The 27,638-nt window shown below is 54.5% G+C and overlaps 1 protein-coding gene across 5 annotated transcripts in view; it reads right to left on the bottom strand.

The window, feature by feature from the left end:
• NF2 (NF2, moesin-ezrin-radixin like (MERLIN) tumor suppressor) overlaps positions 1 to 27,638 on the bottom strand; it is a 40,742-nt gene that overhangs the window by 6,360 nt on the left and 6,744 nt on the right. The window contains exons 3-16 of one of the 5 annotated variants that reach the window (XM_066978763.1): positions 26,902 to 27,024; positions 24,632 to 24,715; positions 20,456 to 20,524; positions 19,922 to 20,004; positions 19,198 to 19,273; positions 18,751 to 18,885; positions 16,399 to 16,473; positions 14,777 to 14,890; positions 12,319 to 12,441; positions 11,711 to 11,928; positions 10,273 to 10,378; positions 4,994 to 5,121; positions 3,007 to 3,166; positions 1,195 to 1,239 (exon numbers count right to left, since the gene is read on the bottom strand). In XM_066978763.1, the coding sequence (XP_066834864.1) occupies positions 1,204 to 1,239; positions 3,007 to 3,166; positions 4,994 to 5,121; positions 10,273 to 10,378; positions 11,711 to 11,928; positions 12,319 to 12,441; positions 14,777 to 14,890; positions 16,399 to 16,473; positions 18,751 to 18,885; positions 19,198 to 19,273; positions 19,922 to 20,004; positions 20,456 to 20,524; positions 24,632 to 24,715; positions 26,902 to 27,024 (1,530 nt within the window). In that variant the 3' untranslated portion in view covers positions 1,195 to 1,203. Of the gene's footprint in view, positions 1 to 1,179; positions 1,240 to 3,006; positions 3,167 to 4,993; positions 5,125 to 10,272; positions 10,379 to 11,710; positions 11,929 to 12,318; positions 12,442 to 14,776; positions 14,891 to 16,398; positions 16,474 to 18,750; positions 18,886 to 19,197; positions 19,274 to 19,921; positions 20,005 to 20,455; positions 20,525 to 24,631; positions 24,716 to 26,901; positions 27,025 to 27,638 lie in introns of all 5 variants that reach the window. The other 4 variants (XM_066978762.1, XM_066978761.1, XM_066978760.1 and 1 more) reach the window with 4 other exon arrangements.

Genomic DNA, 27,638 nt, shown 5'->3' with positions numbered 1-27,638 from the left:
CAAAATTTGCCCGGCGCCGTCGATGGGCAACACCACAGCCACGGAAGGAACAGAAAAGCTCCCCCAAATCCCTCTTCCCTGAGGACACGCAAGCCCCCGGCTCAGCCAGGCTAGTCCTTGGAGGGCAGCGGCTCCAGGAAGACGAGAGGCGGCCGGCAGAGCAGGAAGGAGCAGCGTGGGGAGGAGGCGGGGGACCGGAGCGCCCCGCAGCGTGGCGGGGAAGGCAGGGCCACCCTCGGGGTTCGGGAGGGACCCGCTAACAGCTCCGCCAGCAGCACACAGCTCCTCCAACCCCCAAGCCATCCCCCCGAAGCCAGAAACGCGCTCTTTGGGTCACTTAAAAAGGGCTGGCGGCCACGAGCACAGGCTGCAGGGAATAACCCCGGGCCCTGGGAGACGGGCAGGAAACCTTTCCCATTTCCAGCACCTGCCGCTTCTCAGGGCTGGGGCCAGCGGGCGGGAGAGGAGAGCGCAGGGCTGCAAAGGGCTGCCTCGAGGGGTGGCAGCGGCCAACGCCACGCGCCGCCAGGCCCAAGCAGTACCTGCAGACGCTGCCTGTCCTCAGCTGCCGCCTGCACGCTGCTCTGGTGCTGCTCAGACAGGCAACGCGGGTCCCACAGCCACGTGCTGCCCTGCTCCGAGACGGGCTGGGGAAGTTTCAGCCTGCTACGCCAGCTCTGGCGGCAGCAGCGAGAGGAAATTGATGGGGCTTGTTTGGTTTTTTAAGCTCGTGAGTTCCTTTCTGCAGCAAACAAGGGGGCAGGTCCTGCTTTACTTCGTTACGGAAACCTTCAAAGGCCCCCCCGTACCTCCAATGGATTCCCAGCCACAGGCAGCAGAGCAGAAGCAGGCGTGTTCAATTATTTAAGCATCTCTGCCTGCACTCCCCCACCGATGTTGCCAACTCAACTTCTGCCAAGAGAGATGCATCCCAGCGTGGAGGACCAGGTGCGAAAATGAATGCGGAGAAGCTGCGAACGCCTCTGACGGCGCGAGAGCCGGGCAGGGGGCCGCCCCCCGTCGGGTGGGCTGCGGGGAGGAGGGTGCGGGGGGCCGGGGTCACAGCGCACGGGGCGGCAGGAGCAGGGCCGGGGGCTGGCTCGAGCAGCGCGCACCGCGGGCAAGCTCATGCACGGGTTAGTGTGACAGCCGGTGACCCCCTCACCACACGCAGAGTACCTCGGAATAACCTACGTGGAAGTCTCAAATGCAGATAGGTCTTCTGCCCTGGGCTTGAGGCTAAACCAGCAAAATAAAACGGACACAAAAAAAAAAATAATTCCTCTGTGATACGAGCAACGTCAGGTCGTTTGTGCAATCCGTACAGCGCTGAAGTGACCGACAGCTTCCCAGGAGCGGCAGGGGGCTGGCATTACCCAAGTATTCCTAAACCACCTGTCCGTCTCGGGCGTCCTCAATTTCCCTCTCCATCAGGACTGCGGGGACAAAAGCCCTCCTGACCTCCCGAAGGCACCAACAGAAGCGGGCTGTAATTTATTCCGACGTGCTTCGGTGGCGGGCTGTTATCTGAAAACCTCTGCTCCCGGGGCCGAGACGCCCGAGCCAGGCAGCCCCGGTTCCCTCCCGGAGGCAGGGGACAGGCCTGCAGCTCCTAAAGGGAGGCTGAGCGCGGCCCCAGCGACAGGGACGCTCCCCCGGCAGACGCCCGAACGCCTGCCTGCCGCCTCCGTTAAGTGAGACAAATGGGACCATCAGCTTTCTATTAACTCATCTCAAAAGCTACAGTCAGAGGCAAAAAGTTAGCGTTTGCTGTTTATACGGAGGGCTCTGAGCATGGGGACGTATGCCCACAGAGCCTAACGGGAGCAGAAAGGGTTTCAGATTCTACAGTGATTAAAGGGCCTGTGAAGATTTTTGTGCTCTCCCCTCTGGAGAGGCAGGAACCCAAACAGCACAAGGCTAGCACTGGGAAACCAGCGCTATCCACTAGATTCATTTTCCTGCCCCAGTTCAGCGATCACAAGCTCCCAGCCACGAGAGTCGGCACGAACTGATATTTTCGAACCCTTTCAGGCTCGCCGCTGAGACGTGTTACCGGGCCAGGATTTGTTCTGAAAACCCGTAGCTGTTACCACAACCTACACCCTGCCGCGCGTGCCGTACTGACTTCCGAAGCGCTCACAAGGACACTCGCGAGCAGAAACCCAGGGAAAAACCCTCTGCAGGCGACTGGAGCTGACCGCTAGGTCCCGCTGTACCAATTATGGATGCGTGCCCAGGCTCTCGTTAGAATGAACCCAGCTGGGAGAAGAGCAGAGCTACTCAACTAACGGAAGAGGACTGGATGTACAAATAACGAACGTTTTGTGTCGGGCCCTTCCAGGCGTGACTCCTGCGCTAGCAGACCCAGGCACCCCAACGTTTTGGCTAAGCATTAATCCCCGAAGCATTTCTAGAGGCAGGTGGTTCCAGGGTGCGCAGCGCAGGGAGCGCGCACCCCACTCGAACCTTACCAGCAGCAGACTTTGCTGTTAGTACTTGCAGCTGCACTACAGGTTACTCGAGAACAGATTAAAAGAGAGGATGAAGCTCTTGGCTCTTTCTGCTCAGAGCTCATAAATCAGGAGTAGGTTTCCCCTTACTATTCCCTAGCCAAACTCAAAACTGCTTCCTTGCATTGCCCTTAGGGAATGGTTGCAATAGCCAGGAAGGGCTTTTCCCGTTCCTGATGTGACTGGGGTAGCAAATCCCTCCTACCAGCACCTCTGCGTCGCTTTTGTTAAGGTTCAGCAGGACAGGCAAACCTCGAGACCGCCCCAGCCCTCCACAGAGCGCTGAGAAGACAGGGCTTGGTTGCAGCAAGAATGAAACCAGAGCCACCAGAAGCTGCGACTCCCTGCGCCCTGGTTCAAAGCTAAGCAGCCAGGGAAGAAAGCCTAGATCAAACAATTTTATTATAACAACGTGTGCAAAATAAAGGCAGGGTTATTTTGTTGTTTTTAAAGGATTTCGTCAGGCGAGATACAAACTGGAGCCCTCCGATACCTTTTTAATAGTGTTGTGCTTGCTGTTGCCTCGGCTGGCGTTCTCGTTGTGCAATATATCCAGGGCTGTCTCTCTCTCCTTCAGCTTCAGCGCCTCGATTTCGGTCTTCAGCTCGTTCAGCTGCTCCTGCAGGTGCTTGCTTTTCTCCATGTACTCCACCCTAGCGCGCACAAAACAGAGCCGGGTCAGTGCTGGCTGGCTGCGCGTGGCGACACGACGCCGCGGCGGTCGGCGGCGGAACCGTAACAGGAAAACCCCGTCGTCACCACCCGCCGCGCGCGGAGCCGACACCACCAGGTCACGGCAGACACTGAACCACCCTCAGCAGCCATTCGTTCGGGATTCAGAAGAGAAGCCGAACGCCCGACCAAGAACTCTTAAGTCGTGTTACTATAAAATAAATAACTAAAGCCAAGCTAGGGCTGCTGGAGGATTTTTGAGCGAAGCCGTGCCGTGACACAGATTTAGTATTATGCAGTTTCAGCCTAAAAGATACTGTTTTAAGCAGCACTGCTCTACTCCGCTGTCGTCCCATCCTCCCCCCCACCTCCAAGCCTAGCTCCCAGACTCACAAAGGCGCAAATCCCTTCGTGCCATTTTCCAGGAGGGACCTTGGTGTACTGCCTTCTCGTGTTTTAGAGGGATTTAATTTGTACGGGGTGTGGGAGCAAGCGCTCTCCCCAAAATATCAGGTACTTTTTAGACACACAGCATCCCTGAGAGAGAGAAAGGCCTCTCAAAAATAGAAAGAAAAAAAAAAAGGCACAAAAAACCTCTAGCCATTCTCAGGTCTCAGCCTTAACTGCCTTCCACAACGAAGCATCTACTGGAGGAAAAAAAAAGACAAAAATCACACCATGCCAGCCTGTACTTGTGATTAAATACTGAGACCGAGGTCAAAGGACCAGCAGACTAACAAGAACCCTTTCAAAGTGCCAAAATTTGTAGCAAGGCTTATCTCAGCATCCGAGGAATGAGAGCACTCCTGGAGAAGCCAGCGAAAGCATGCTACTGCTTTTATCGTTTGGCAGAGCCGAGATCCTCCTGCTCAGAAGAGTGGGATGACCTAGTTAGCAACCTCGGCACAGAACCAGGAATTAGTGGGGTATTTTCAGCTTTTACATTTTTCCTTTTGGCTTTAGGAAAAGTTTTTAACCCCTGCCCCTAGAGTAGCGGCCTGCTCTCTTACACGCGGGAGAGGGAACTGACCAGGGGCAGAAAAAGCCACCCGGTGGGATGCGGGGTGTTTCATTGCAGCGCCGGGAAGTTACGGCCGCGGCGTTGTGGCAGGGCCCTTCTAGCTTTGATCTCCTATCCCGTCAATGAACAAAGCACATTATTACTACAGAGATTAAAATCTGATCTGCTTTGATTTCTGCTAAATTTGTAATTTCGAAGGCTACATTTACACCCTCAGGAAAACACAAGATCAAAGCTCATAATCACATCCAAACTTGCTTGCGTACACTTTTTATATAGAAACATGCCACAGATTCAAAGAGAAAGGGGTTAAAGCCCCAGTGCAGGACCGCAGCTTCCTCAACGTGGCCTGGACACATTGCAAACACCCAAGCGCCAGCCTGCAATAGCCCAGCGTGCCAGCAACCACACTGCTGTTAACTCTTTCTACCAAGATGGATAATTAAAGCCTAAACAAGAGCTGGGTTAACCGCCCGGACAGGAATCATCCCCTTGCAGGGCTCAGCACTCTTAAACTTGCCTTGAATCGGGCAGGAGGGGTGCAACTGTGACACCAGGTCCCCGTCCCCACCGAGAGAAGGCCAACCAGCAGCTGAGTCGTACTCAGCAGTTACAAATGACCTGGGGAACGAGAACCCAAAAGCCTTCTCCCTCCTTCCCTTTATGCTGGAGCTCTTCTGAACGACATAAAAGCCACGTTCGGCTCCGGTACGATTCCCCTTGCCGCAGAGGGAAGGCAGCGGTAACCGAACCCAGCCCTGGCCCGGCCTGGCAGCACGACACCTACTTCTCTTTCTCAATTTCCATGGAAAGCCTCTTCATGTCCGTATCCTTGAAGTCGAAGGACAGGCTCTCGCTGATGAGGTTGAAGCTCGGCAGGTCCGTGGGCAGCGCTGTCGTACTGGAGTTCATGGACTGCTGCGGAGGGAGAGGACAAGTTAATCGCTTGTGGCCCCACGTGAGTGCTCCTATAGCAAGCGTTGTGTAACAGAGGTAAAACCGGAGCAACGCCTCAAGACACAGCACAGGGTGCTGCTTCCTAACGCTTTAATAAGGTCCTAGTTACCCCCACGGGTAATAGTGTACTCTCCCTGGAGTGGCACTCAACTGGAAGGACCACCCCGGTGCACCGTGGCCCACCAGCACCACTTTCCGAACCAGCCTCAAACTTCCCGGAGGAAGGGCGAAGCGGCTCTTTGCCAGCTGGCGAGCTTTTCGTGCGGAAGGTGGCAAGTGCTGCAAAGCCCTGCAGCAGCAGAGCAGCAAACAAGCCGCGTCTCAAGCACCAGGCAGCACACATCCCCTTGCTCCATTCCCCATTTGCTCCTCAAGGAGCTATTGCTCCTGCGGGTTCCCGCTCTTTGCGGCAGTAAAGCGGAGACGAAACCTCCTGCCTTCAAAATCTAACGACAAAACTTTGTAAAAATCGAGGTTTTATCACCGCTGCGTCACTGGAAGCAACGCCGGACAGAAGCTGCCTCTTGGGAGACGTTGGCAGCTTCTTAACATTAAATCTAGTTTTCGAAGTGCAAGTTATGAACAGGGGCAACGTGAGACAGACCCCGTGTGACCAGAATCCCGTGCTCCAGCGCTCCCCGCAGCGTGGTCAAAGAAGAACCTCATGCCAAAGGTTAACTTAGGATGCAATTCCAGGGCAGTCCACAGATGCACCGCTACTTTTTTTTTTTTTTTTAAACCTTCACAGTAACCAACAGCTCCGAGTGTTTCGGAACCACTGCTAGACCCAGTTGGAAGCGCAGAGATAACATCAGGAACCGCTCGAATTGCACGCAGATGAAGATTTGGGACTTTCTTCCCTGCTGTGAAGTACTGCGATGCCTCCACCTGACACGCACCGCCCCGGCTCTCCACTTTTATCCTCACCTTAAAAAAACGACCCTTCTCTCCGTCAAAAACCCTGTCACACCTCTAATAAATGGGCTCGTTACCGGCGCAGGAAGAACAGCCTGACTCAAATCATCACTCCCCTCCTGCAATATGTTAGATGAGGTCGCGAGCAGCAGCACACGTCAAGGGTGGCAGAGCAGCTTCAGGCGGCAGACTGCACGCGTGGAGCTGAGTCAGACCCGCCGCCGGCGTGCCCGGCCCGCTGGCATTTGGGGTAGGAGCAATACAGCCCAGCATCCAAAGGTCGCCCAGCTCTCTGCTAGACGCCCCGTCCCGCTTTAAGGGATTCCTGTAAGGAAGACGTGCCCCAGCCGGGCTGGATTCGCGGAGCGGCAGGAGGTGGCACCGCGCAGACAGGCTGGGCGGGCAGCACACACCGAAAGCTGGGAGGATGGTCCTCGCGCAGAGGGTATTTGCCCCCAGAACCTCGAGCGCTGGCTGGTTATTTCTTTTCCGTGTTTCTTCTGTGCGGGATACTCCGGGGACTGTTTGCAGCCAGCTCCACTTCGGCCAGAACCAGCAGCGCTGGAGCTGTGACAGATTTACTCGCGCAGTAACCTGCCTCCTCCCTCACCGCCAGCCCGGAATTCACAAACAGCCGAGGCTCGTCCCTGCTCCCGGACAAACCGGGGAGCGATGACATTTCATTTGCCCTGCAGAGCCCGAGCCGAAAGGCAAACACCTCGTACAAGCATAAACAAGGAGGCAACTAGAACTGCACTGCCTGGCTGGCGTCTCGCGGCTAAGCCAGACTTTAAGCTACAAGGAAAATACCGATCCCTACTCCCCACGGCAGCAGCTGCTGCCACGGAACACGGCCACATCGGAGCATTGATTCCGGACACTGAAAGGGATTCTGGCTGAAAGGGACAGCCGAGTACCGAAATCCCTGTCTCTAAGGAAAGGGGACAGACCCGCCAAGGCACCCAACCGATTTAAATACTTGCATCCCATCGACATTCAGGTCCCTTCGCTATAAGGCCCGCAGGGGGTTGCAAAAACGTTCCCGCGTGAGGTTCTACGGTCTCTGATGTGCAGGGGAGCCAGGAGCATCCAAACCGCCCTGCTGGCCTTAAAACAGCCTTTAACAATTTTTCTGCACATGCTTGTTCTACGTTTAAAAACAAACAACACACACACACACAATCCCAACCAACAGCACTAAGAGTTGAGCGGGATCTTCAGCTGCTGCAATCATTAAGCCCGGAAGCCAATTTGTCAGGGTTACTACAGCCACTGCCTCCCCTCTCCTCAGCACAGCTCTTTCATGAAGCAACAAGAAAAAAAAATGATGGAGAAGTAAGAGCGCAGCAGCGGGGAGGCAGAGAAAGGAGAGAGCGAAGGCAGAGCAGACGGAGCGCTTTCAAAGGCACGGGCTTAGCAGCTGGAGCAGAGCAGTCCCCCACCAGCCGCAGGGAGGCTGGGCAAGCCGTGCACGAGGCACAGGGATTTTTAATCAAGGGGACAGGGGGTGTCACCGGGGCACGGGATGCCAGAGGGGACACAGAGCTTTTCCCCGGTGTTCCCTCACCTGGAACAAAACGCATAACCCTGTTATTCCATTAAAGCAATTTCCCTCAGTTAATAGAGGCAAGCACCACGCTGACAGCGGTCATCCCTCTGGGGAGCGGAGCAAACGAGCTGGACGACATGAAGGAAGCACAGAGCAAGCCATGTCACGAGGCTTCCCCCGCAGGGAGAGCTTCTCTTGCTGCCACCGCCTTCACTTCGCTACTCGAGGATTTGGGCAAGCCCAGGACAGGCGCTTAGTACTTCAAGAGACTCACAGAAGAGCTGACTGCCTTTAGTCTTGCTCTGAGTGGTACCTGAATGGCAATGAAGAAGGCAAAAGAGACGCTGCCAAGTCAGTAAAGAATGAATTGTTCTCTCAGCCCTGCTGGCCTGAGACTCAGATTCACTTTTTTTTTCTTCCTCATGCATCATCCACCTGCACCATCACAAAAGCAGTTTGGGCTTCAAGGACTAAGAAGACACCTAAACAAGCTTTAAAAAGCCAGTACGGGAGACTGGAAAATTACCAAAGAGAAACTTTAACTGCTTCTTGTCGTTTCTGCAACACATCCCTCCACGCCTCCCTTCCTCCCGTTCCCCGGGAGGGAAGTTCTGCCTTGCTCTCTGTGCCGGGGGACTAGAGCACAAGCGCTGGGACAACAGAAAAGAACAAGCTCAGCGTTACGCCCTCATTAAGGGAGAGAGGAGCCGGAGCGCAGTGCTGTTTGGCAGAGCTGCCATTCACCCGAGGGACACAAGCCTCCCAGCAGCAGCTTTCAAAACCCTTCATCCCTCGGGGCGCTCCGGGCTGGCTCTCTCCCTCCTTACTGCGCCTGCCCCGCCGGGTCCCTCCGTGCCAAAGCGTGCGCAGGAGCGGCGCCTGGGCACATCGCGCCCGACCGTCCCCACGCACGCGGGCGGCAGAGCGAGGAGAGATGCCACACGGGAAGAGAGGAGCGAGACAGGCGTGACAAGGGATGGGGAGAGGGCGCTTCCCGCGGCAGGGCCCGGCGAGGCGCTGTCACACGGACGCGGGTACAGCAGGCACATTCGCAGCCTGCTGACCTTGGAAAAACAACAGTCCGTGCGACAGAGCGCTGATCCCAGAGCTGGGAGAGGGGCTGGGAGAGCGGCTGCTGGGCGAGGGGACTCTGCCACCTAGCTGGGGAGGGAAAAAGGAAGGCCACGGCTCTTCAAGGAAAGGCGAGGGCGCAGCACCGTGCGTCTGGAGCAGGCAGCTCTGCGCAGATTGCCTCCAGGACAGATGCAGCTGGAGGGGTCGAGCTGAGCTCCGTGCCATCCTACAAAACCCCCATGATTAGGCTTTAATTCCACAGGCAGGAATACAGCCACGCTGCCGCCCACCAGCACAGGCGGACGCAGGGGTTTCTGCAGCAGAGCTCACTGGCTGCCGTTCTGCTTGTCTGCCTACGGACGGACACGGGGACGGGAGAGCCGGAACGCGAGAGCTCTGCCCAGACGTCAACACGGGGCTGATGCGGCGGTTCAGAAGATTTTCAGTGAGGAGGCTCCACCCCGTGCATATGTTAAACCCAGAATCAAAGACCCGGTGGATCCCAGAAACCTGTAGTAAAATAAGGAGCACTCCGAAGATGAGGTTTGCAAAGCACGGAGGTAGCTAGCACTTGAATGAGTGCCCCGAGGCTAAAAGTACCTGGCTGTTTTCCATCGGTGCGGTTTCTTAAAAGCTTCTGAACATTTTTTTGCAGGGATATTCAGAGAACCTGAATGAAAAGCTACTTCATCGTTAGCCCTCTTCAACCTGCTTCTCTAAAGTTTTGAGAGGAGAAGGGGAAGGAGCCAACATGTACAAATTAAAATTTCAGCCCTAGACAGGTCGGAAACTTCCACATATGTCTGTTGAGCTTATTCCCACAGATATCGAGCTCTTCCCCCTTCACCCCTCAGGACAAAGAGCTGCAGAAGAGGCAGTCGTGGCAGGTGTGAGCTGCGGGGAGGGAGCACTTGATGGATTTTGCAGGCCCTGCAGCACAATTACGGAAGTTGAGGAAAAGAGCTGCCAGGCAGAATCGGAGCAGCGGTCATTTAATCTGACGTTTCGGTCCCCGGCAGCAACCAGGACCAGATGCTCCAGAGGAAGGTGTGAAATCCTCTTAATGGGCAATTACGGAATAATCTCCCTTCAAGGAAGTTGTTCTTTTCAGCACATAGATGCACAGCAACCAGTTTATGCCCAAAGAATGAATTCACAGGCTCTGAACAACGCTTATCCTACCTAAGAAGAATAAGGACATCCTCCCTTTCATATTTAGCCCTCCTTTAAAAGCTCTTACTGAGCTGGTCCACCCCACACAGCAAAGAACAGCTCTAACGCCTTTGTTAAATTCATTCACGACTTGCTGCCTTTAGTTTCACCAGCGGCTCCTTGGCTCTCGTAGCATGAGGTAGGACAGACAGGGAGGAAGAAGAGCAAAGCGATGTGCTGGGCAGGGTACGCGGGTGACAAGGGCAAGAGCTGCTACGTATTTCTGAGCAGCTACTGAGCAATGCAGTGAGACCGTTCGTACCCCTCCACCGATGGGATGGTGGCACAGGAATTCTCCAGGCTACAGAGGCCACAGTTACCGCCTGGAAACCGGGGATTACAAGACAGATCGTTCTTACCGTGTAGGACGACTTGCTGGTGATCTCCAAAAGCTTCTGCTTTGCTCTCCGCTCTGACTCTCGAGCCTCCTGAAGGTCTTGCTTTAGCTGATCAGCCTCCTTTGCCCTGCAAAGAAAAATAGCGAATGGCAAATATCAGATCAAAGCCTGGAGGCGACAGGTTACAGGTGTAAAACAGGCAGACATTTGTTCCTTAACAAGACCTAAACTAGAGAAATCATTTGAGCAAGGGCAACACTGGAACCTCTGACACGTGGGACACTAATTAGCACAGAAATCCAAGCCACAGAAGGGCAGCTCTGACATGAGCCCTGCGTGAGCAGCAGGAACCAAGACTAAGGGCCGGAGGAGCATGCCGAGATGCCAGAACGGGAAGAACACCTTCAAAAGTTAAGCTCAGACTTGCAGCAGGAGAGGCAGTTTTCTGCCTGGTCAGTCTCTACTAGCATACAAAAAGAAGAAAGCACCTGAGGCTACACAGCTTTGCCTGCTTGCAGGGCCCAACAACTCTAAAACAAGTACCTAGCCCTGAGCTTCAAGGGCTTCCAAGGTCACCCCTACCCCTCCAGGGGAAGCTTTCCTTTGCCAGACTGAAATTTGAGCGGAGATTCCACAAGTCAGAGACCGAGGTAAGCAGGGATGGACAAGGGCAGCGTTTGTTCACGCAGAAGGGCTGAAACCAAGCAAGCTCACACGGGAAGGAGTCATCAGTTGGAAGGAAACAAGAACGATTTTTTTCTTGCTTGCTACCAAACGCATGATAGGGCCTGGGTTCCCGTACCAAAAGGATGGCAACGTCAGTTTTATCACGAGACAGAGTCCAGGAGCTAGGGAGACCTCAAGGCTAACCTGAAACAAACCTCACAACTGCTAAGGAGAGCTAAGCACCTGAGAAGGAAACACGGGGACAAAGAGATGATAGCAAACGCAGAACTGACAGCCACAAGAAGAGAAGAAAAACAAAACGACAACCGAAGTGTTATTAACATTGTCAGATACTTTTCAGAACGCAGTGGGTGTTTGCAGAAATCACCCCCAAAGTTGAGCTGCCTTCAACTGCTGCTGTCAAGGCGCGACAGGCAGAGCGCCAAGGCCCGCAGCACCCTCTCCCCCGCCAGCTGCCAGCCCCTTTCCCTGTGGATCTCTCTCCCCCCCACACTTCAGAGAAGGGTCTCCAGCTCCAGCCCAGGGGAAGCTCAGGGCCGCTGCTGCTATACCCGTACCGTTCCCTACTCAGGGACAGCCTAGCTGTGGCAAAGCGTGAGACAAGGAGAAGCGAGCTCAGCCTGGGGGCCGTTTGCTGCTCTGCACGCACGGAGGCCGAGGGCTCGCTGCAAACTGCTGGATGGACTAACGTAAGGCGTGAGCCGCTGTCGTGCTAAGTCAGAATGGGGCTGGAAAGCAAAGCAGAGGCAGCTGCAAGGTTGGACCCTCTGACCTCCTCTCCGACTCCTCCGCCATTTTCAGTGCCAACATCTCTGCCTCTAGCACCTTCTGTTCCATCAGCCGCTTCTCCTCCTCCGTCCGGATGGCCGTGGCTTTGATCCGCTGCATCTCTTGCTCGGCCTCCGCTGCTTTCTGAGCCAGGAGCTTGGCCTCCTCCTCTGTGATCTGAGCCTTCTCAGCCAGCAAGTCTGCTGTCTCTTCAGACCTCATCTGAGAATTAACGCACGTTAAGCCATCGAGCACACCGAACGCCTCCCCAAATATGCTCTCAGCCCCCGGAGCAGGGCCCTGAGCCGCTCGCTCCACACGGCCACCACGGCTCATCGAGCCCCTCTCTCCCCCTTCCACAAAAGCCTGCAGCCTCCTGCAGCCAAGACCTGGATGTGCCCAGGCTCTGTCCCAGTTCGTTCTCCTTCGTGCCCCTGCCCCAGCAGGCTGCCTGGATGCAGTAAGCTCCATCCAGCCTCCCGGTCGCTGTCCACCAGTGGCAGTTTGAGAACAGCCACGCAACAGTCGCAACGTGCCTCCTAAAACGTTTCAGCAGCGGAAAGAGTTGGGAACAGCTGCAGTGCCTCGAGAAACAGCCGCCCAGACACTTACCAGGGCCTCGTTGGCCATTGTCGCCTCCTCCTTTAACTGCATCAGCCTTCTCTCCAGCTCATCCCTCGTCCTCTCAGCCTCTTCTCTCATCTGCTTCTCTCGGGCCAGGCGCTGCCGTTCCATCTATGAAAAAGGGATAGGGGAAAGCACGGAGAAACAACACACGTCAGAAATGCTTTTCCCAGGACTAGAAACTAGACACTGCCTGGGGCTCTGAGCACAGGACTGCGCTGCCTCCTCCTCTCTGCTCGTCAGCGAGGGGGGCTTCACTGAACGGGGCGCTGTGACCGCACTGTGGTCACACCACACTGAGCACCCTGCTCCTCTGAAGAAGCCGGCACCGCTCCGAGACAATCCCCTCCTCCCTGGGCAGGCTGTTGCCCCACAGGCTGCTGCAGGTGGTCATATCCCCAGACAGCGTCTCCTGAGCAGCCGCGCAGGGCAGGCTCAGGCAAGCAGGGTCCCTGCAGCTCCAGCTCTTGCTGGAGTTCCTCACGGCAAGCCGAGCAGACAGCTAGACCAGGCTTACGGGCGGGCTGAGGGCACCCTCAGAGCATCCGATACCGACACGTGGCCAGGCAGGAGCCTGAGGGACGCGGTGACTGCTCCTTTCAGACACACACCCACCCACCCTGGAGTGCCGCACGCTTCTCTTCACTTACAGAGGAGGCCACAAAGATCGTGGCCACCTCTACCTGTCCCTACAACCACCCCCCTCCTGCTGCAGAAAACGGCAACGCTTCCCCAGGAGGGGAAACCCAAGCCACGTGAGACAACCCGCCGCCTCTTCCCCCCTCTCGCGCAGCCTGAGCGCGCCACGCAGCTGCCTCTCTGCTCGCCAAGCGGCCAAAGGGAGCCATCGGGCTAATTAACACGCCGGGCTTGAGCGCTCCAGCGCCACGGGGCCGGGTGCGTTATAAATATCCACGCTACACCCAGGGCTCGCAGCATCGCGCAGGCCACCTGCCGGGTTTAATAAGGGAAATAAGTGTGACAAGACATTTCTCGGCTCCTCGGACACCGACTGCGTTCTGAAGGCAGGACACCCACTGCTCCGGCGGCTCGGCTTCCTTCCATTAAAGGCTCCCTTCATCAATTATCGTTACGATCTGCAGCCCACTCAGGACTCCCATTAACAAGGAGCCCTGATGTAAAGGGACTGTTTGGAACCAGTTAACAGCTGTGGATCCTGGGGAGGGAGGAGAGAGCGTGCCAGACGGCACGGTGGCTAGCCCGGGAGTGGGCAGCCCGAGCAGAAGCCTGACCCTTCCTGACGAGCACCAGAGCTCTAAATTGGAGAGCTCCGGGGAAGAGTTAAGTTCTGCTCACCCTCAGCACACGTGTGTCACCCCCCTCACCTCTCCCAGCACATGGTCTCAGCTCCAATTCGCATTATCCAAACACTTCAAAAAACCTCACGAGGCTGCAAAACCTGTCTCTGAAGCCACCGGCACCTGGGCACCACGCTGCTCCTTCCGAGGAGGACCTTTAACTCCGCTAACACCCGCTCCTTTCTGACCAGGGGAATCCCCGCAGGAGGCAGGAGCCCTGCTGCCCAGCGGAGCTGCCCTGCTTGCCCGCGCAGCGGGACTCGTGTCCTGTCCCCTCCTGCCACCCCAGGAGGCAGACGTGCTTCAGGAGGTGCCTGCAGGACAAGCAGCTCAGCCCTAGCTCCAGCACTCTGTGGACACGCTCGAAACCAAACGAAGTGCATCAAACTAGCAGTCCCTTGAGAGCCAGACTCTCCTGGTGCAAGTGGCTGCTTCGGTTTCTGCTGCTGCTATCTAGCGGCTCTGGCGTGAAACGGACATTTATATTCCGAGCAGCAGTGCTCAGATTAGCTGTGTGGGTTTCAGTGAGTAGAAGAGGTCTACGAGCAGAAAACAATGATTCATACAATCCAATTTGCTGATATATACTCATTGGCTACACACTGCTGCCTCCAAAGAGCAGTTTTCGCTGCCTGGGCTGACCTGCGGCAGATAACGGAGGCCAGCGCGGAAATTAGCATGCAGGCTGCGCGCCCCGGCCCGTCGGTGTGCATTCCATCACCGAGTAATTAGAAAAACGAGATGAAGAGCCACCGCAGAGCACAGCTCCCCCTCACAGCCCCTGCTCCAGCTACAAGCAGCCACCCCAACACGCTCCGTCTCCCCGGCACAACAGGAGGCAGGGCAGGATGCGCAGCCACCTCTGGGACAGCCAGGCTTGCTCTGCCCTGCCGTCCTCCCAGCTCTGCTCCCGAGCGCGGGGGCCGGACTCCGGCTGCCACCGACCTCCAGAGCCAAGGGGAGAATGACGGGCAGGGCGAGAGCAAGCTGCTAACGAGAGCTGTTGGGCTGGACCTTCCCTCAAAGCTGCTCCGTGTGCTTGATGCCATTCTGGAGACTGTTCCTCCCCAAGTTCATTTGCATTTCCGAGTCTGGCTCCCGGCCTGGTTGCACGAGACGTCTCTCACCTGCTTCCTGGCTTTCTCCTCCCTCGCCTGCGCTTTCATCTGCTGGACCTCCAAGGAGTCTGCCTTTCTCCTCCTCATGAAGAGATCGTGGTTCCCGATACACAGCTGAAGGATCTATTCCGGTCAAGGGTGAAGAGCGGAGAGAAACAGCTGTAGGCGTGGTGCCGAGGTGTTTGGACCCCCGACACAAAGGGCTACGTTTGGTGCTGGTAAGCACTGCCATCCACTGACCCCGAACTCTGAGCCCTCGTACCCACGCGAGGGGCAGGGAGCAAGGCACAGCCTCGGTCCCGCGCCCAACGCCCTGGCCACCAGCCCCTTGCAGGGCTGAGCTTTCAGCGCGGCCACGCAGCGTGGTGCGGGTTGGGGTGACCGGCCCCGAGGAGGCATTAGGTCAAGTAATGAACCAGCCTTCTACAGCTCCAGCCAATTCCCCAGCTCCCACTGCTCCCTTTCTTGAGGCTCAAGATTAACTTGCGTCTTCTCCCAAAAGGGCGCTTAAAGCACTCAGATGGAAAAATAAAAAAGGAAAAATATTTTCCATCGTGAGCAAGATTACACCCAAACAGAAGGCTTATCAAGAGCTACCTTGCACACCTTCAGGTATCCTTGCTGAAGGGTTTTGAGCCTCTGTGTGATTTCTTCTGCTACCCAAGGAGGAAGACAAGGGAAATGGCAGTAATAGGGGAGAGTTAGCAAAGCACGGGGGGCGGTACGCAGAGGAGTGAAAGCTCAGAATATTTTTCAGCAGTAATAGCAACTTCCTAAGCTCTGATTCTTTTCTAAAAGGACCAATTCGCAAGCCTGTCTTCCGTTTCACAAACCACAAGGGACTTCTTTGGAGTCAGAGGAGCTACAGCACTGTGACCCTGATGAGCGCAGGGAATGAAGCCGTAGTGAGAAAGCCCCGCTTCCCCATGGCATGCAAGTACGGGACAGCAAAGTTCCCCCCCCTCTCTCACAAGGATGGGAAAGATATCCCCTTCTGCCTTCCACAGGCCCACTGTGCAACTTAACAGCGCACAGCTGCTCCAGAACCTGGATCTAAGCTCCAAAGGCAATTGGACACCTCCAGACACTAAATCCAGAACACCAGCTAAAGCTGGCCTCCCACACGGACGCTGGGCAGAGCAGTTAAATGTGGTCCCCTCTGTTCTCGTACCAGAGAGTGTCCTGAGTGGGGATCAGCCTTGAAAAAGCCAGGGCTGTAACTCTGGTAACGGTGCCCCCCAAAAGAGGGAAACCTACGCCACAGGGCAGAAGGGAAGGGATCGGCAGGAGAAGAAAAGGAACTTGGAGCAAAGACTGGGGTGAGAAGAAAGTTTTACTTACTACGTGCGTCTGCCACGCAGGTCAGATGTACCCTGAGAGCTCAGAAAGGGAGCACAAAAACAGAGGAGTGGGGGAGAGGTTCTGTGAAGGAGCTTGGCTTGATCTTCCCCCTTCTCTTCTAGAGGCTATGATCGAGTAGTAACTGCTAAACCAAATCACATCTACAGTCCGTCCGGGCCAGCACGCTCCCTCCGACTGCTCGAAGGAAAAGCCCCAGAAGAACATTGCCTCGTACTGCCTGCAGAAACAACTGCTGCAGACAATAAAAATTACTCTGTCTGTAGACTTACCAGCTTATTCACACGCAGCTTTGATGAATTGAATTTGAAAACATCAATCTTTTTGTCCAATGGCTTAATCGTAAACTGAAAAGGAAAAAATAGAGAGGGACTAAATTATCTGAGTGCTCTGCATTTAATAAGCACGCAGCTATAAAAGCCTTACAGAAAGCTCTGGCTCAGAGGAGGTCAGCAGTGTCAGACAAACACGGCTGAGAGCTGTCCCCGTGGCTTTTAGCCAAGCAAGGGAACCAGGAGCAAAAGCAACCAAGGAGACGACCGCTCCTCCGGCCAGAACAAAGGGAGCGCTACGGGGCAGCGCCGCGCGTGCAGGCTGCCGGCGAGCGGCAGTGCCCAGCAGCGGGCAGCCCCCGCAGATCACCTTGCGCCGGGCAGAGGCAGCTCCGCAGCCTCCCGAATCAAGCTGCTGCTCCCCTGAAAGCTGTAGAGGACTAAGAAGGGGCAGCAGAAAACGATGACACCTCGGAAGGGAGGAAGAACCGGCCCAGCTACCCGACGAATGGGCAGGGGGACTGAATTCGGAATAGGGAAACAGGAGCAGCTCTTCTTCCTGGTAGCACCTCCACTCGCAAGGGCTCCTCAAAAGGATTTTTCTATGCATTTTGTTCTCCGGAACGCAGCCACGTCACAAGACTGCTCTGCAATTCAAAATCTTATCCCCTTGCTCTAACACGCATTGACGCTCTGTGCCATCCGAGCAGCTCTGACCTTGTCCCGAGTTCACCCTCCTCCAAGTGCCTTCCCACAAGGACTCTCTCGAGAGGATAAAGGTGGCATCACCAGAACCGAAAGCGTGCCAGTAACACAGCCCCTGGATAGACAGAAGGCTCTGAACTAACAAAAGGATACTTGAAGAGATGGAGTGCTCTGCAATACTGCATTTTTCAGGAGGCATGCATATATTTCATCACTCCCCCACACGCTACAGAAATAACTGGCTGAAGAGCTAGTGCTGTAGCAGGCAGCCTCTGCCCATTACAGCAGCCCTATTTGTCAATACATTGTGCTGCCTGGAAAGGGCTCGGCAGAACTCGCCCTGGCAGTGTTTTGTTTTGTCAGTTTAAGAGCCAATCTTTTAAGACTTTCACACAGGCAGACGTGCGTGAACGTCCCCGGCCTTCGGCTCCACCGGCATCCACGCCAGCCACCGAAAGCCACAGCAGAAATACGCCGGAGGAGGAATTTCGGTTCCACGCAAACAGTCAATCTTTGTTACAACAGATTAAATACCTCTGTCGTGTCAATGTAGCTGTCATAGCCAGCTATTAAGCCTGTTTACTATCACGTCAGTTCCACTTGTGGTCATCTTATTAGGCAGATTATTGCCCTGATAGAAGGTGGCAGTTTCTTTCCCCAGGAGAAAGATCTGTTACAGTTTTGTGTCAAGGCCCAGTAACGGGGCCCTCGATCCCCAGATTTCTGAGGCAACGCGTGATCAGACAGCTTCCAGCGCACTGCTCTGCCACGGGCAGAAAAGTCTTTGGAAGTCATTGAGAGCTGAGCTGTTTTGCAAAGTTACGGAGCTCTTTGTTTCTGAGCAGGAAACCGAGTGAAAGGAAATCCAGCATGGCCTTTTCCCCCAGAACTTCAAAAGGCATGCAATAAATGCAGCCGATGAGAAACCTTTAGCTTTTACCCTGATCAATATCATGTCTGGATTGGAAAACACTTTAATTAAAAAGTTAATTTTCTTCCTTACCATGAAGGCAGCTGGTTTTCTTTGAGTCGCAGATTGAAAAAATTGAGTGGATCGGTTTCCCGTCCGCAGCCAATTTTCCTGCTATTCTCCACTGGGTTTGGTGGCCAACAATTCTGAAGATTTGTATTTACAGTCTGGATTTAATAAATATCTGTCTTACAGTGGGCTTACATTACTCAGCCTCCTAAAAAGATTCCAGCTGTTACGCCAAGCCCAGCCGCCTGAGAACCCAAGACGATGTAACGATATGTCAGGACACAAGAGCTCTTCTCACCAGGAACACCTCTCACTACAGCTCGTAATTCAAGAGCACGTATACAGTAAAGAAGGGATTTCAACCCCTGAACTGTGAGATTTGGGCTAAGCACATCAGCAGCAATTCTGTTTGCAAAAGAATTACACGGTGGGTTTGGAGGTAGTCTAAAAGACAACCACGAGAATAGTTCCCAACTGACCTCTTGGGCACCCAACTCCAGGAAAGTTGCAGGAAGACCGAGAATAAAAGTTTCAGCTGGAGGAGCTGAGCTGCACTCAGCTAAGCTGGTGGCAGCAAGCGCAGCAGACAAAAGAGCTAAGAGAAGTCGTTTTAAATTGTGTGTTCTTACAGGTACCGCTCCCCGAGAAGAGGGGAGATGGATCCTTACCTCCTTATCGCTGTAGGAGATGTTCCGGATCTCATTCCATGGGAAGGAGATTTTGGGGGTCAACCTGTTGTCTGGGTCATAGATGTGAAGACCCAAGGCGTCAACTCCAAGGAGCAGTTCAGTGCCCTTTTTATTCTAAGGGAGGAAAGGAAAGAGCAGAAAACCCTTTTATTCAACTCAGAGATGATCTGACACGAACCAAGCCATTGTTAGCTTCACGAACCAGCCCTGAGCAGCAACCCCCCAGCACTGCATATGAAAAGGGCTTTTGCCTCCCCGGCAGCAAAGCACACCGCAGCAGTGACTCTGGTTAACGCGCCGCAGCCATCTCCCACATCTGCTGCCTCTCGCAGGCTCACGGGAGCACAGAAGATGAAGACTACACAAGAGCTACCCCAGCAAGGAACCCTGCGCGCCTTGAAAACATGACCCCCAACCTGCACTCACCCTAATTGCAAAATAGTTCACTCCATACATCTCCAAGTCCTGAGCTATCTTCAAATACTCCATTTCTGCTTCGTCTCTGTCAGACAAAAAAAAAAAAAGGCCAGTTACAGATGTTTGCACGATCAGAGGGAGCCAGATGGCTGCTCTTTCTGATCCTGAGCGCACACAATGCTTTAAAACCTTGACTGTCTCTATCACACAGGTCAAGTCTGTCTTTGCTAGCAGGATCAATAAAGTCCAACAGCAAATCCCAGCCGGCAGCTTGCCAGCATCTTAACGGCTGTTGCTGCCCGCCCAGCGAGACGCAGCGCTTCAAGCCTTGCTTTGTCCCCCTCCCAATCCCTTAAGCATAAAAGGGAAAATCTCGGGTTGGGAGGCCTGTGGTTTTGATCCATCTTACTTTAGGAACATCTCCCACAAAGAGCGTTTTACCACCCGTGGCAGCAATACATCTATCTCGTCAGTCTGACTTTCCGCGCGGGAACCCCCATTTCTTCTCTTTGCCCAGGGCCTCTGTGCCCCCTTGCAGGTGCTTCTCACCCCACCAGTGACCAGCAGGGCGCAGCCACAGCCACCAAAGAAAGCTCTTTGCCTTTGGTGGGTCTGGGACAGAGGCTTGCTGGGATCAACCCTGCTGTTAGCAGAGCTCTTCCATCCCCTGCCCAAGCCTCGAAACTCTGCAGGCGAGGGATCCTGACCCACAGGCCCCCCAGCACACACTCACCTCGCTCTGCCTCTGTGCTCTGCATACCAGGCTGTTATCCTCTCCTCCCACATCTCTGGGGTCATCTGGTATAGGTTTATTACCTGAGATACACAGGGAGACAGAGACACGGGTCACCCTGCCACTCTTGTCCCTGTCTCCCTAGCCGGCAAACAAGCCAGAAACGCCCCGGCCTCCAGCAGCATGCCCGAGCCCCCCCGGCCGATCTCAGACAGGCGCCTGCCTCTTCTCCCAGCAGGGCACGCTCAGCCCCGCGGCCTCCCCAGGTTCACTTAACCCTCATGCAGGCAGAACGAAACTCTGAAAACCACCGGAAGGAAAATACTTGCTTCTGGTTTTATTAAAATGTCAGAAAAAATATTGCATTCTCCTCCCTCGGTAGATCTTTTTGGGTTGTCTGCCTCGATAGGGAAGTCCAGCAAAACCAAAGCAGGGGGCTCCCCTGCAGGCAGCCCCTCGGAGCCCCTCTCTGCGTCGTTACACAGATGCTAACGGGCTTTGAAATTCGCTCCTCTGCTCAGTCGGGCTCCTTACCCGCTTCGGAAGCAACTCCTCCTGCGCCAGGAAGCCTCGCTTGTGAACGTTGGGATCGTAGTCGCCGTACTGCAAAGAAGCAGAGACATCGTGCCGGCGTTACCAACAGAACTCCTCACCTTACCTAACCACCCCTAGGGGACACAGCGAACGCAGCCCGCTTGCATCCTCCAGCGTCACGGCCCGTTAGGGCTGCGAACGTACGCTGCTCGGGAAGTTTAATAAACAGATTTTCTTTGCCCTTCTTTTACTCGTGCAGCAGACAGAGGGGGATGCAGCACAAAACCTCCCACCGCCAGCTGACGCCCACCACGACCCCGCAAACACTTCTTCCATCGCAGGGAAAGATTCCCTCTGCAGGCTGGTTTCTTCAAGGTTTCCTTGTGGTTTTTTTTTACTTTAGGACTACACCGGGAGGTCCCCGCCTTCCCTCCAGCAGCGGGACAGGGAATCAAGACACGGACAAAGACCTGTCCCCAAAGGCTGATCGGTACCAGGAGTTCAGGTGAGGCAGACGGCGTTTCCTCTGCTGCTGTTCACCCTCCTAATGAACAAACGTTAAAAAAATACGACGGGAGTCGGACAGACAACTGCAGGCTCCTCTCGGGCAGGTGTCAGCTTTCCTGCCAGAGGGGCTGCTGCTCGACTGGGCCGCGCAATCCAAATCAGATCCGGTAAGTGCAGGCAGCAATTACTAGTATTTGTTTAGATTTACATCTTTTTGAGCAGCATATCAAGTGACTGAGGAATAAAAGTGCCTATTTACAGACTCAAAAGCCGAGTGGCCCTGCAGTGCATGTAAAAATGAATCTACCTCCTCTACAGCACAAGAGGGCAGGGAACAGCCAGAAAGCAGCACCTCAAATAACCCAGCAAGTTGAAGCAAAGAGGATGACAGATGTGAGGCACGCAGAGGAAACGCGGCGATTGCCATTCGCCCGGCAAACGGGACTTCTGCAGCGACACTACCGACTGCACGAGACGCGGCAACACTCCCTCAAGTCACCCGTTCCGCAAGGGAACGGCCCTCCTTCCCTCCCAGCCCTCCCGCAGCACAAAACGGGGGCGATTTTGAAAACGAGACCGAGGCAGGCACGGTGCTCCCGCAGGAAGCCAGGACCCGTCCCGCGCCGGTCCCCTTTCAACGCCAGGAGCACCGTGTCGCGCAGCAGACCCCGAGCTCAGCACCAGCAGCCCGCAGCCCAGCAAAGGATGCTTCACACGCGGCGAGCGGGGATTAAAGGCGCAAATATCGATTTGGAGCCAATGCAGACGCAGAAGAAGCACGCCACAGCCGACACTGACTCAGGCTCCAATTAATCCACCAAAAACGCCCTGGATTTCATTCAGGAGGGTGCTGAGCAGTGGCAATCGTCTGTCCCCCAGCTCAGAGCTTCTCAGACAGCAGCACATTGCGGGTGCACGTCCCTTGGACCCACGGCAAGAGGGAACAGCAATAAAAATACAGAACTAGCAACTCCGATAACCTTGGAGAGGTGGGAAATAAATCATTTCTAGGGGATGAAAATAAGAGCAAATAGGATTAATGCGACTATTTTTTGTTGTGATCTGCTATGGAGATCCAAACCTAAGTATGGATTATGTGATTTTCATACGGTGAAAAATATTGCCATGTCCCAAAGGAATATCTGTACCGAGAGGGAGCCTGGATGAGGACATTAATTATTCACAACTGAAAAATGAACAAATGGCTTAAGTATTGCAGTATATGTTGGCTCAAATGATTCAGCAAACACACTTCTAAAGACCTTTCAATTAAATAATTACTTCCAAACTGTCATGGAATTTGAATTCCTGTTAATTGCACGACACGATTAATATTCATGGTTACACATGGAAGTCGCCTTTGCATCATTCATACCCCTGGCTTCTGCTGGCCTCTACAAACACGGGCACGTTCAGCTGCCAGCCCGTAACACCGAACACTGTTTGTTTGGGGGACAAAACAATTCCGAGACCCTGGTGCTAGTGCTGAAGCGCTGCAAGATCTGAAGTACTGGGAGCAGCAGGGCAGAGATTTGAGGGGCATCTGAGGGGCAAGAAACGGAAAAACCTTCCAGCTGTTGGCATTTTGTGCAAGGACGCGTTATTCAACAGAGCCAGGTCTTTCACCGCTACTTGAAACCCGAACCACCTCCAACATCTGAAAGCGGTGTGGGTGGCTTGATGGCAGGTCTAGAGGGGAAAACACGTAGTAATTCCCCAAACGAACACAAGGATATAGAAATAAATAAGCTTTTTACTTTTACGGCCCGCCTGCTTGCTCAGTTATTTCAGGTAGGTGGCTGAGCAGCGGTGCAAACCTGGCTGTCAAAATACCAGCTACACCAGATGCAGCCATGCTGACGCTTTGTCAGGCTGCCATGCCCCTAACCATGCAAATCAGCACGTCGTTAGAGAAATTACTGGGCTCAGTGGCTGCTTTCTTGTCCAGAAAGGACACCGTTACCCTATTTAACGGGAAGGAGGGGACTCGCAACACCTTTCTTTGCAGCTCGGAACCGAGGACACGCTTTCCGCTTCCACCTTCCCTGGAAAAAAGCAGAAGGGGAAAGCCCTGCCCCGACCTGGTTACAAGCGGGACAGCAAGGAAAAGCCACGTCCACAGCAGACGTGAAAGGCGCGTTAGCTAAGACAAGAAAAGGCACCCCTCTTCCACCTTCTCCCAACCTCTGCAGAATCAGGATCTGCAAGACGAGGAGACGTGCCCTGATCCCCGTCCACCTCCTCACCATTTACCCAGCGGTTTATTCATTCTGGCAAGGGGACGTGTCGTGCCCTGGGATCCTCAGCTCGGCAGGTCAAAGGAGAAAAAGCCAAGCGAGCGCTTACCCTGGTAAGAGTGGTGGGTGTTTCATACGGATAGAAACGGTTTTTAAAGCTACTCTTTTTCCCTGGCCAATCAGTCTCTCTAACAAAATATGTTTTCATCAATACTCTATGAGAAGAAAGCATCTTTTTTTTTTAGCGAATCCAAGCATTCAAACGCAGTACTGCTGCACACCACCCAGCGCTGGGTTCAGACAAACTGGGCACGGACCGACGGGTTATGAGGAATATTAATTACCAGGAAACCCAGGAAGAGCCACCACTGAGGACAGGGCTCACGATCAGACGACTTGCACCCAGCCTGGATCAGGCCCTCTTCAGGCGACAGAGCCAAATCCCCTGTCCTGCACGGCCAGCGAGGGAGGTCTTACGGATCAGAGCTGCCCTGCTGCTCCTCGGGGACGGGCAGAGGGGCCAGACCTGGGCACAGACACCCGGCTGTGGCTCTGCAAGCCAAAACCTCTCCCTGAAGAGCACCCACAAGTTGCTGACTATGCCCACGAAGCCGTGGTGATAATGGGGCTGGCCTGCCATCGGACTCCAGCAACTCCTCTTCCTTTCCAACGACATTATCTTTGCACACAAGCTGGAGATTAGCCGCAAAACTCAATGAAGTTCATGTGACATTACGGGGATAAACGACGTCTCTCCAGCAAGGTGTCCGCACCTCCAAACCCGGGGCTGCTCCCTCTGCTCCTGGCTGCTGCACGCTCCAGACTAGAGAACAGGGCTCTTTTAAACAAATCCTTGGCAAAACACTGACTCTGGGTCTAAAAGTAGAATTCAGCCATGGGACAGGGGGAACTTAATGACCGTTGAGTTTTCCCTCTGCCTAGCGAGGCCAAACATCCATGATCAAACCTCAGACAAAGGGAGGAATCAGGGAGAGACCTCTACCACTGCAACAACATTTACGGGGCAAACTGCAGCGCTCAAAATGAAGCCGTTCTCACGAGGACGAGCCATGGAGCTGTCGGTCCCATTGCTGGTTTGCTGCTGGCTACAACAGCAAAAGCAGGGAGGAGATTCAAAAAAATATGGGGCTCTGGGAATTCACCTGCTCCAGCAGCAACCCACGCTCAAGCGGGCCCTGCAGCCCAGAGGCTGAGTGCTTGCTAAAGAGCCCTGGAAAGAGAAAACAAAACCTGTCCAACGTCCAAAGGCAGCCAAAAAGCAGCAGCGCTGAGAAGGCAGTTGCCAGTGTAGTCCCGTCGCTTGTGAATTTTTAATAACTCCCCCTGCCTCGGGAAGCAGGTACGTCGCAGAGCGCCTGGCTCCCGGGAGCCACGCCAGCACGCCCCTGGGAACCCCTCGTACCGTGCCTACCTTGGCTTGGACGGCGTAGGAGGCCAGCAGGACCGAAGCTTCGGGAGGACAGTAGATCTTCTCGTCCAAAATCTGCTTCTTCACCTGCCCCCGGAAATAAAGGACACGGAACACACGTTCAGCGAAGCGGTGCAAAGCGCGACTGTCGCAGCAGATGGCTGCGGTTCGTTTTAACCAGGGCTGTCAACCCCACAGTCAACAACTTGCCTAACGCCAGTTACTATTCAGGCCCAGGAAGCGGCTGGTGTCTCTGGAGGGAAGGGCTCAGGCTTTCACAGGCCACCTTTTTCAGACAGGTTTGCGAGGAGAACTAAATTTATACGTGGAAAATGACAGAACCTGTAACCCACTGCGAAAGGCAGAGGGAGAAAAGAGCTCGCGTGTAGGTGCGGAGATAAAACCTTCTCAGGCATAAGCTCGGGGTTGGTGTGACATCTATACACAACACCAGATTAAAAAAAAAAAAAAAAAAGTTTGCAGCTCAGTCCCTGAGCACACAAAGGTTTTGCTCCGGGATATTCAGGCCTCGTTGGGAGTCGGCGCTCGTTTGTGCTGGAGGCCAACTGGCTCCAGTCCCACCGAGAGCAAGGAGAGCTGCAGGTCGCCCCTGGGGCGCTGCTTTTAGCAGCGGGCAGCTCCTGAGCGCGCTCCCGGGAGAGCCAACGTGCAGCTCCCAAAAGCCACTGCTTTACGTTTCCCGGCTTCTGTGCGTTAAAAAATTACACCCGTCGCGTGCGGCGTTTTATGTTTTTGCACACTTAATTTTCCTACTAAAAAAGTGCTGTTTCGCCAGGAGACCTGAACGGATCGTCACAGAGATGCAGCAATACCAATCTGAAGGTACGGCAGGTTTTGCATCCCCAAAGTCACTTCCAACATAATCACAGAGAAGATTCTCCTGCATTCAGACACAGAGCGGAGTTTCCAAGCCTGTGCGTGTCCCTGCTGCTCACACACAGCACAGGAACACAGGCTCCTCTCCTGTCATCAGAAATCCTGGCAGAAAAGTCCCAGTCTGCATTTTTAAAATGCAGCTTTAACTGCTTTTCCTCTCGTTTTCTTCTTTTCAAAGATGCCAAAAGCGTTTTTCCTTATCAAGCCTGAAACCCGTGGCAAATCGGACATTTAAAAATAGCCCGAAGGAGACGCCAGAGCACAAGACAGACTTTGGAAATTAACAGCAGCACTTTGCGTTTCAAGTCCTCTAGCTCTGAAGAACAAAGACAAATTTGGGAACTGGGAGGAGCACCAAGGAGCCGGTGAGCTCACGTTTGGGCCCGGCACAAAGGACAGGGCACCCTGACGTCTAAAGCAATGTTTCCAACAGCAGCTGAACCCAGGCTGCTCCGACTTTGGGGCAGAGCAACTTCAAATTAACAGCCAGGGAGCAGCTGAGACATCCCAGCAAGTACCCAGGGATCTGACCGGGACCGTTCTCCTGCCTGGAACACTCCCGCCCTCAGATCTGTTTCACACAACCCTTTATAGGAAACAGCTTCGGAAAATTGATCTTGTCTGAAAAGGAAAGCTTCTGCGATAGAAGCACTTCATTACCAGCGCCGCGCAGCACTGCTACAACATCACCCGAGCTGATTTATCAGGACACCACCTTTCGTGGAGTACTTTAAATAAAAAAGAAAAAAAAAAGCCTAAAGAACTGTCAGCCACAGTTTCCAAACGCTCGGCACAAGAGCCCGAGCTGCAGGTGCGGGTGGGACAGCCAGGTTTCCCCTTCTCCTCCTGCCCCCAGCTCCTGACGGAGGTGTGCTGCTGGGATGTTCTGCTCCAGTTATTTGACGGCTGATTTGTGAAGAGGCAAACCTCGTCCAGCCGGAACACCAAAGGGGCTGTCTGCATTCTGTGCTTGAGGAAGAAATTCCCCAGCTCCCCACAACAACGCGATCGCTTCGGAAGGCGATCGCCAGCTCTCAGCACAACTGATACCCGCGCCCTGCAGAGAGGCAGGCGCCGAGGCTCTGTGTGTCATGCGTGCCCGCAGCTGACGGATTCATCTTCCTTAGCTCCCACACACCGAGGTTACAAACCACCTAATCATTCCTGACGGCCAGGTTCCTGCGCGTCTGGGCACCTGCGACTGCTCCATCCATCTCTGACCTATTTTAAGGAACTTCTGCTGTTGAGGACAACTGCACTTGGGGGGGGCGTGAGCGTAATGACGAGGAGCCAACATTTTGCTGACCAACTTTCTGAGAACTTTCTGGCTCATCCTGGCTCCTTCCACCCCCAAGGCTGGAAAGCAGCGCGCTCACCTGCAGGAAGAACAAGTGCTGTGTGATTTCCTGGACCAGCTCCTCCTCTGCATTCTCAGGGTAAAATTTGGCTAGGAAGTGAAAGGTGACAGGCTCCTCTGTCGGCACATCGTGATCCAGAACCTGCGGGATACAAGAGCCGTTCAGCTACTCCTTCTAGCTGCTTCCGTGCCCTAGCTCCAGCGGCTGGCACACCACTACTTTCTGCTAAGATCAACACGTCTTTGTCAAGCACTTCAGACGTCTAGGAGGGATAAAACAACCTACATAGGTCAGAAAGCAGAGTTAAAAAAGGAAAACAAACAAACATTCCTGACGCTCAGACCGACGCGAGAAAACAAAGAGCATGCGAAATGAGCCAGCGGCAGCTGAGCCCGACCCGCTGCGAGCACAGTGCCTCCCGAGCCCCGCGGGCGCTGCTGCGTCCTGCCGCGCCACCAGCAGGCCTTCAGGTCGGTGCCCTCACCGCCTCGCCCCGTATTTCACGCCTGCTCCTCGCCACCTTCCTGTTTCGCTGGCGCTGTCCGGTTCGGATCCGTGTCAGCTTAAAGCCTTGGCAGGGCACGAGAGGCACCAAGAGCTCCCTCAGGCACAGCCGCCGCCTGCTCTAGCGCAACCTCGTCCGGACGCAAACGGAGCCGCATCCATCGCTCCTCCAACTGCCGGGCAGCCCAGAGGCTCGCAGGTTTGGGGAGCGTTCCCCTCCTCACCCCCACCTCCTCTGCACTCCCTCCTCC

Source organism: Anser cygnoides, chromosome 17 (assembly GCF_040182565.1).
Source record: "Anser cygnoides isolate HZ-2024a breed goose chromosome 17, Taihu_goose_T2T_genome, whole genome shotgun sequence".
Classification (NCBI taxonomy): Eukaryota; Metazoa; Chordata; class Aves; order Anseriformes; family Anatidae; genus Anser; species Anser cygnoides.
This window is presented reverse-complemented; position numbering and strand designations above follow the sequence as displayed.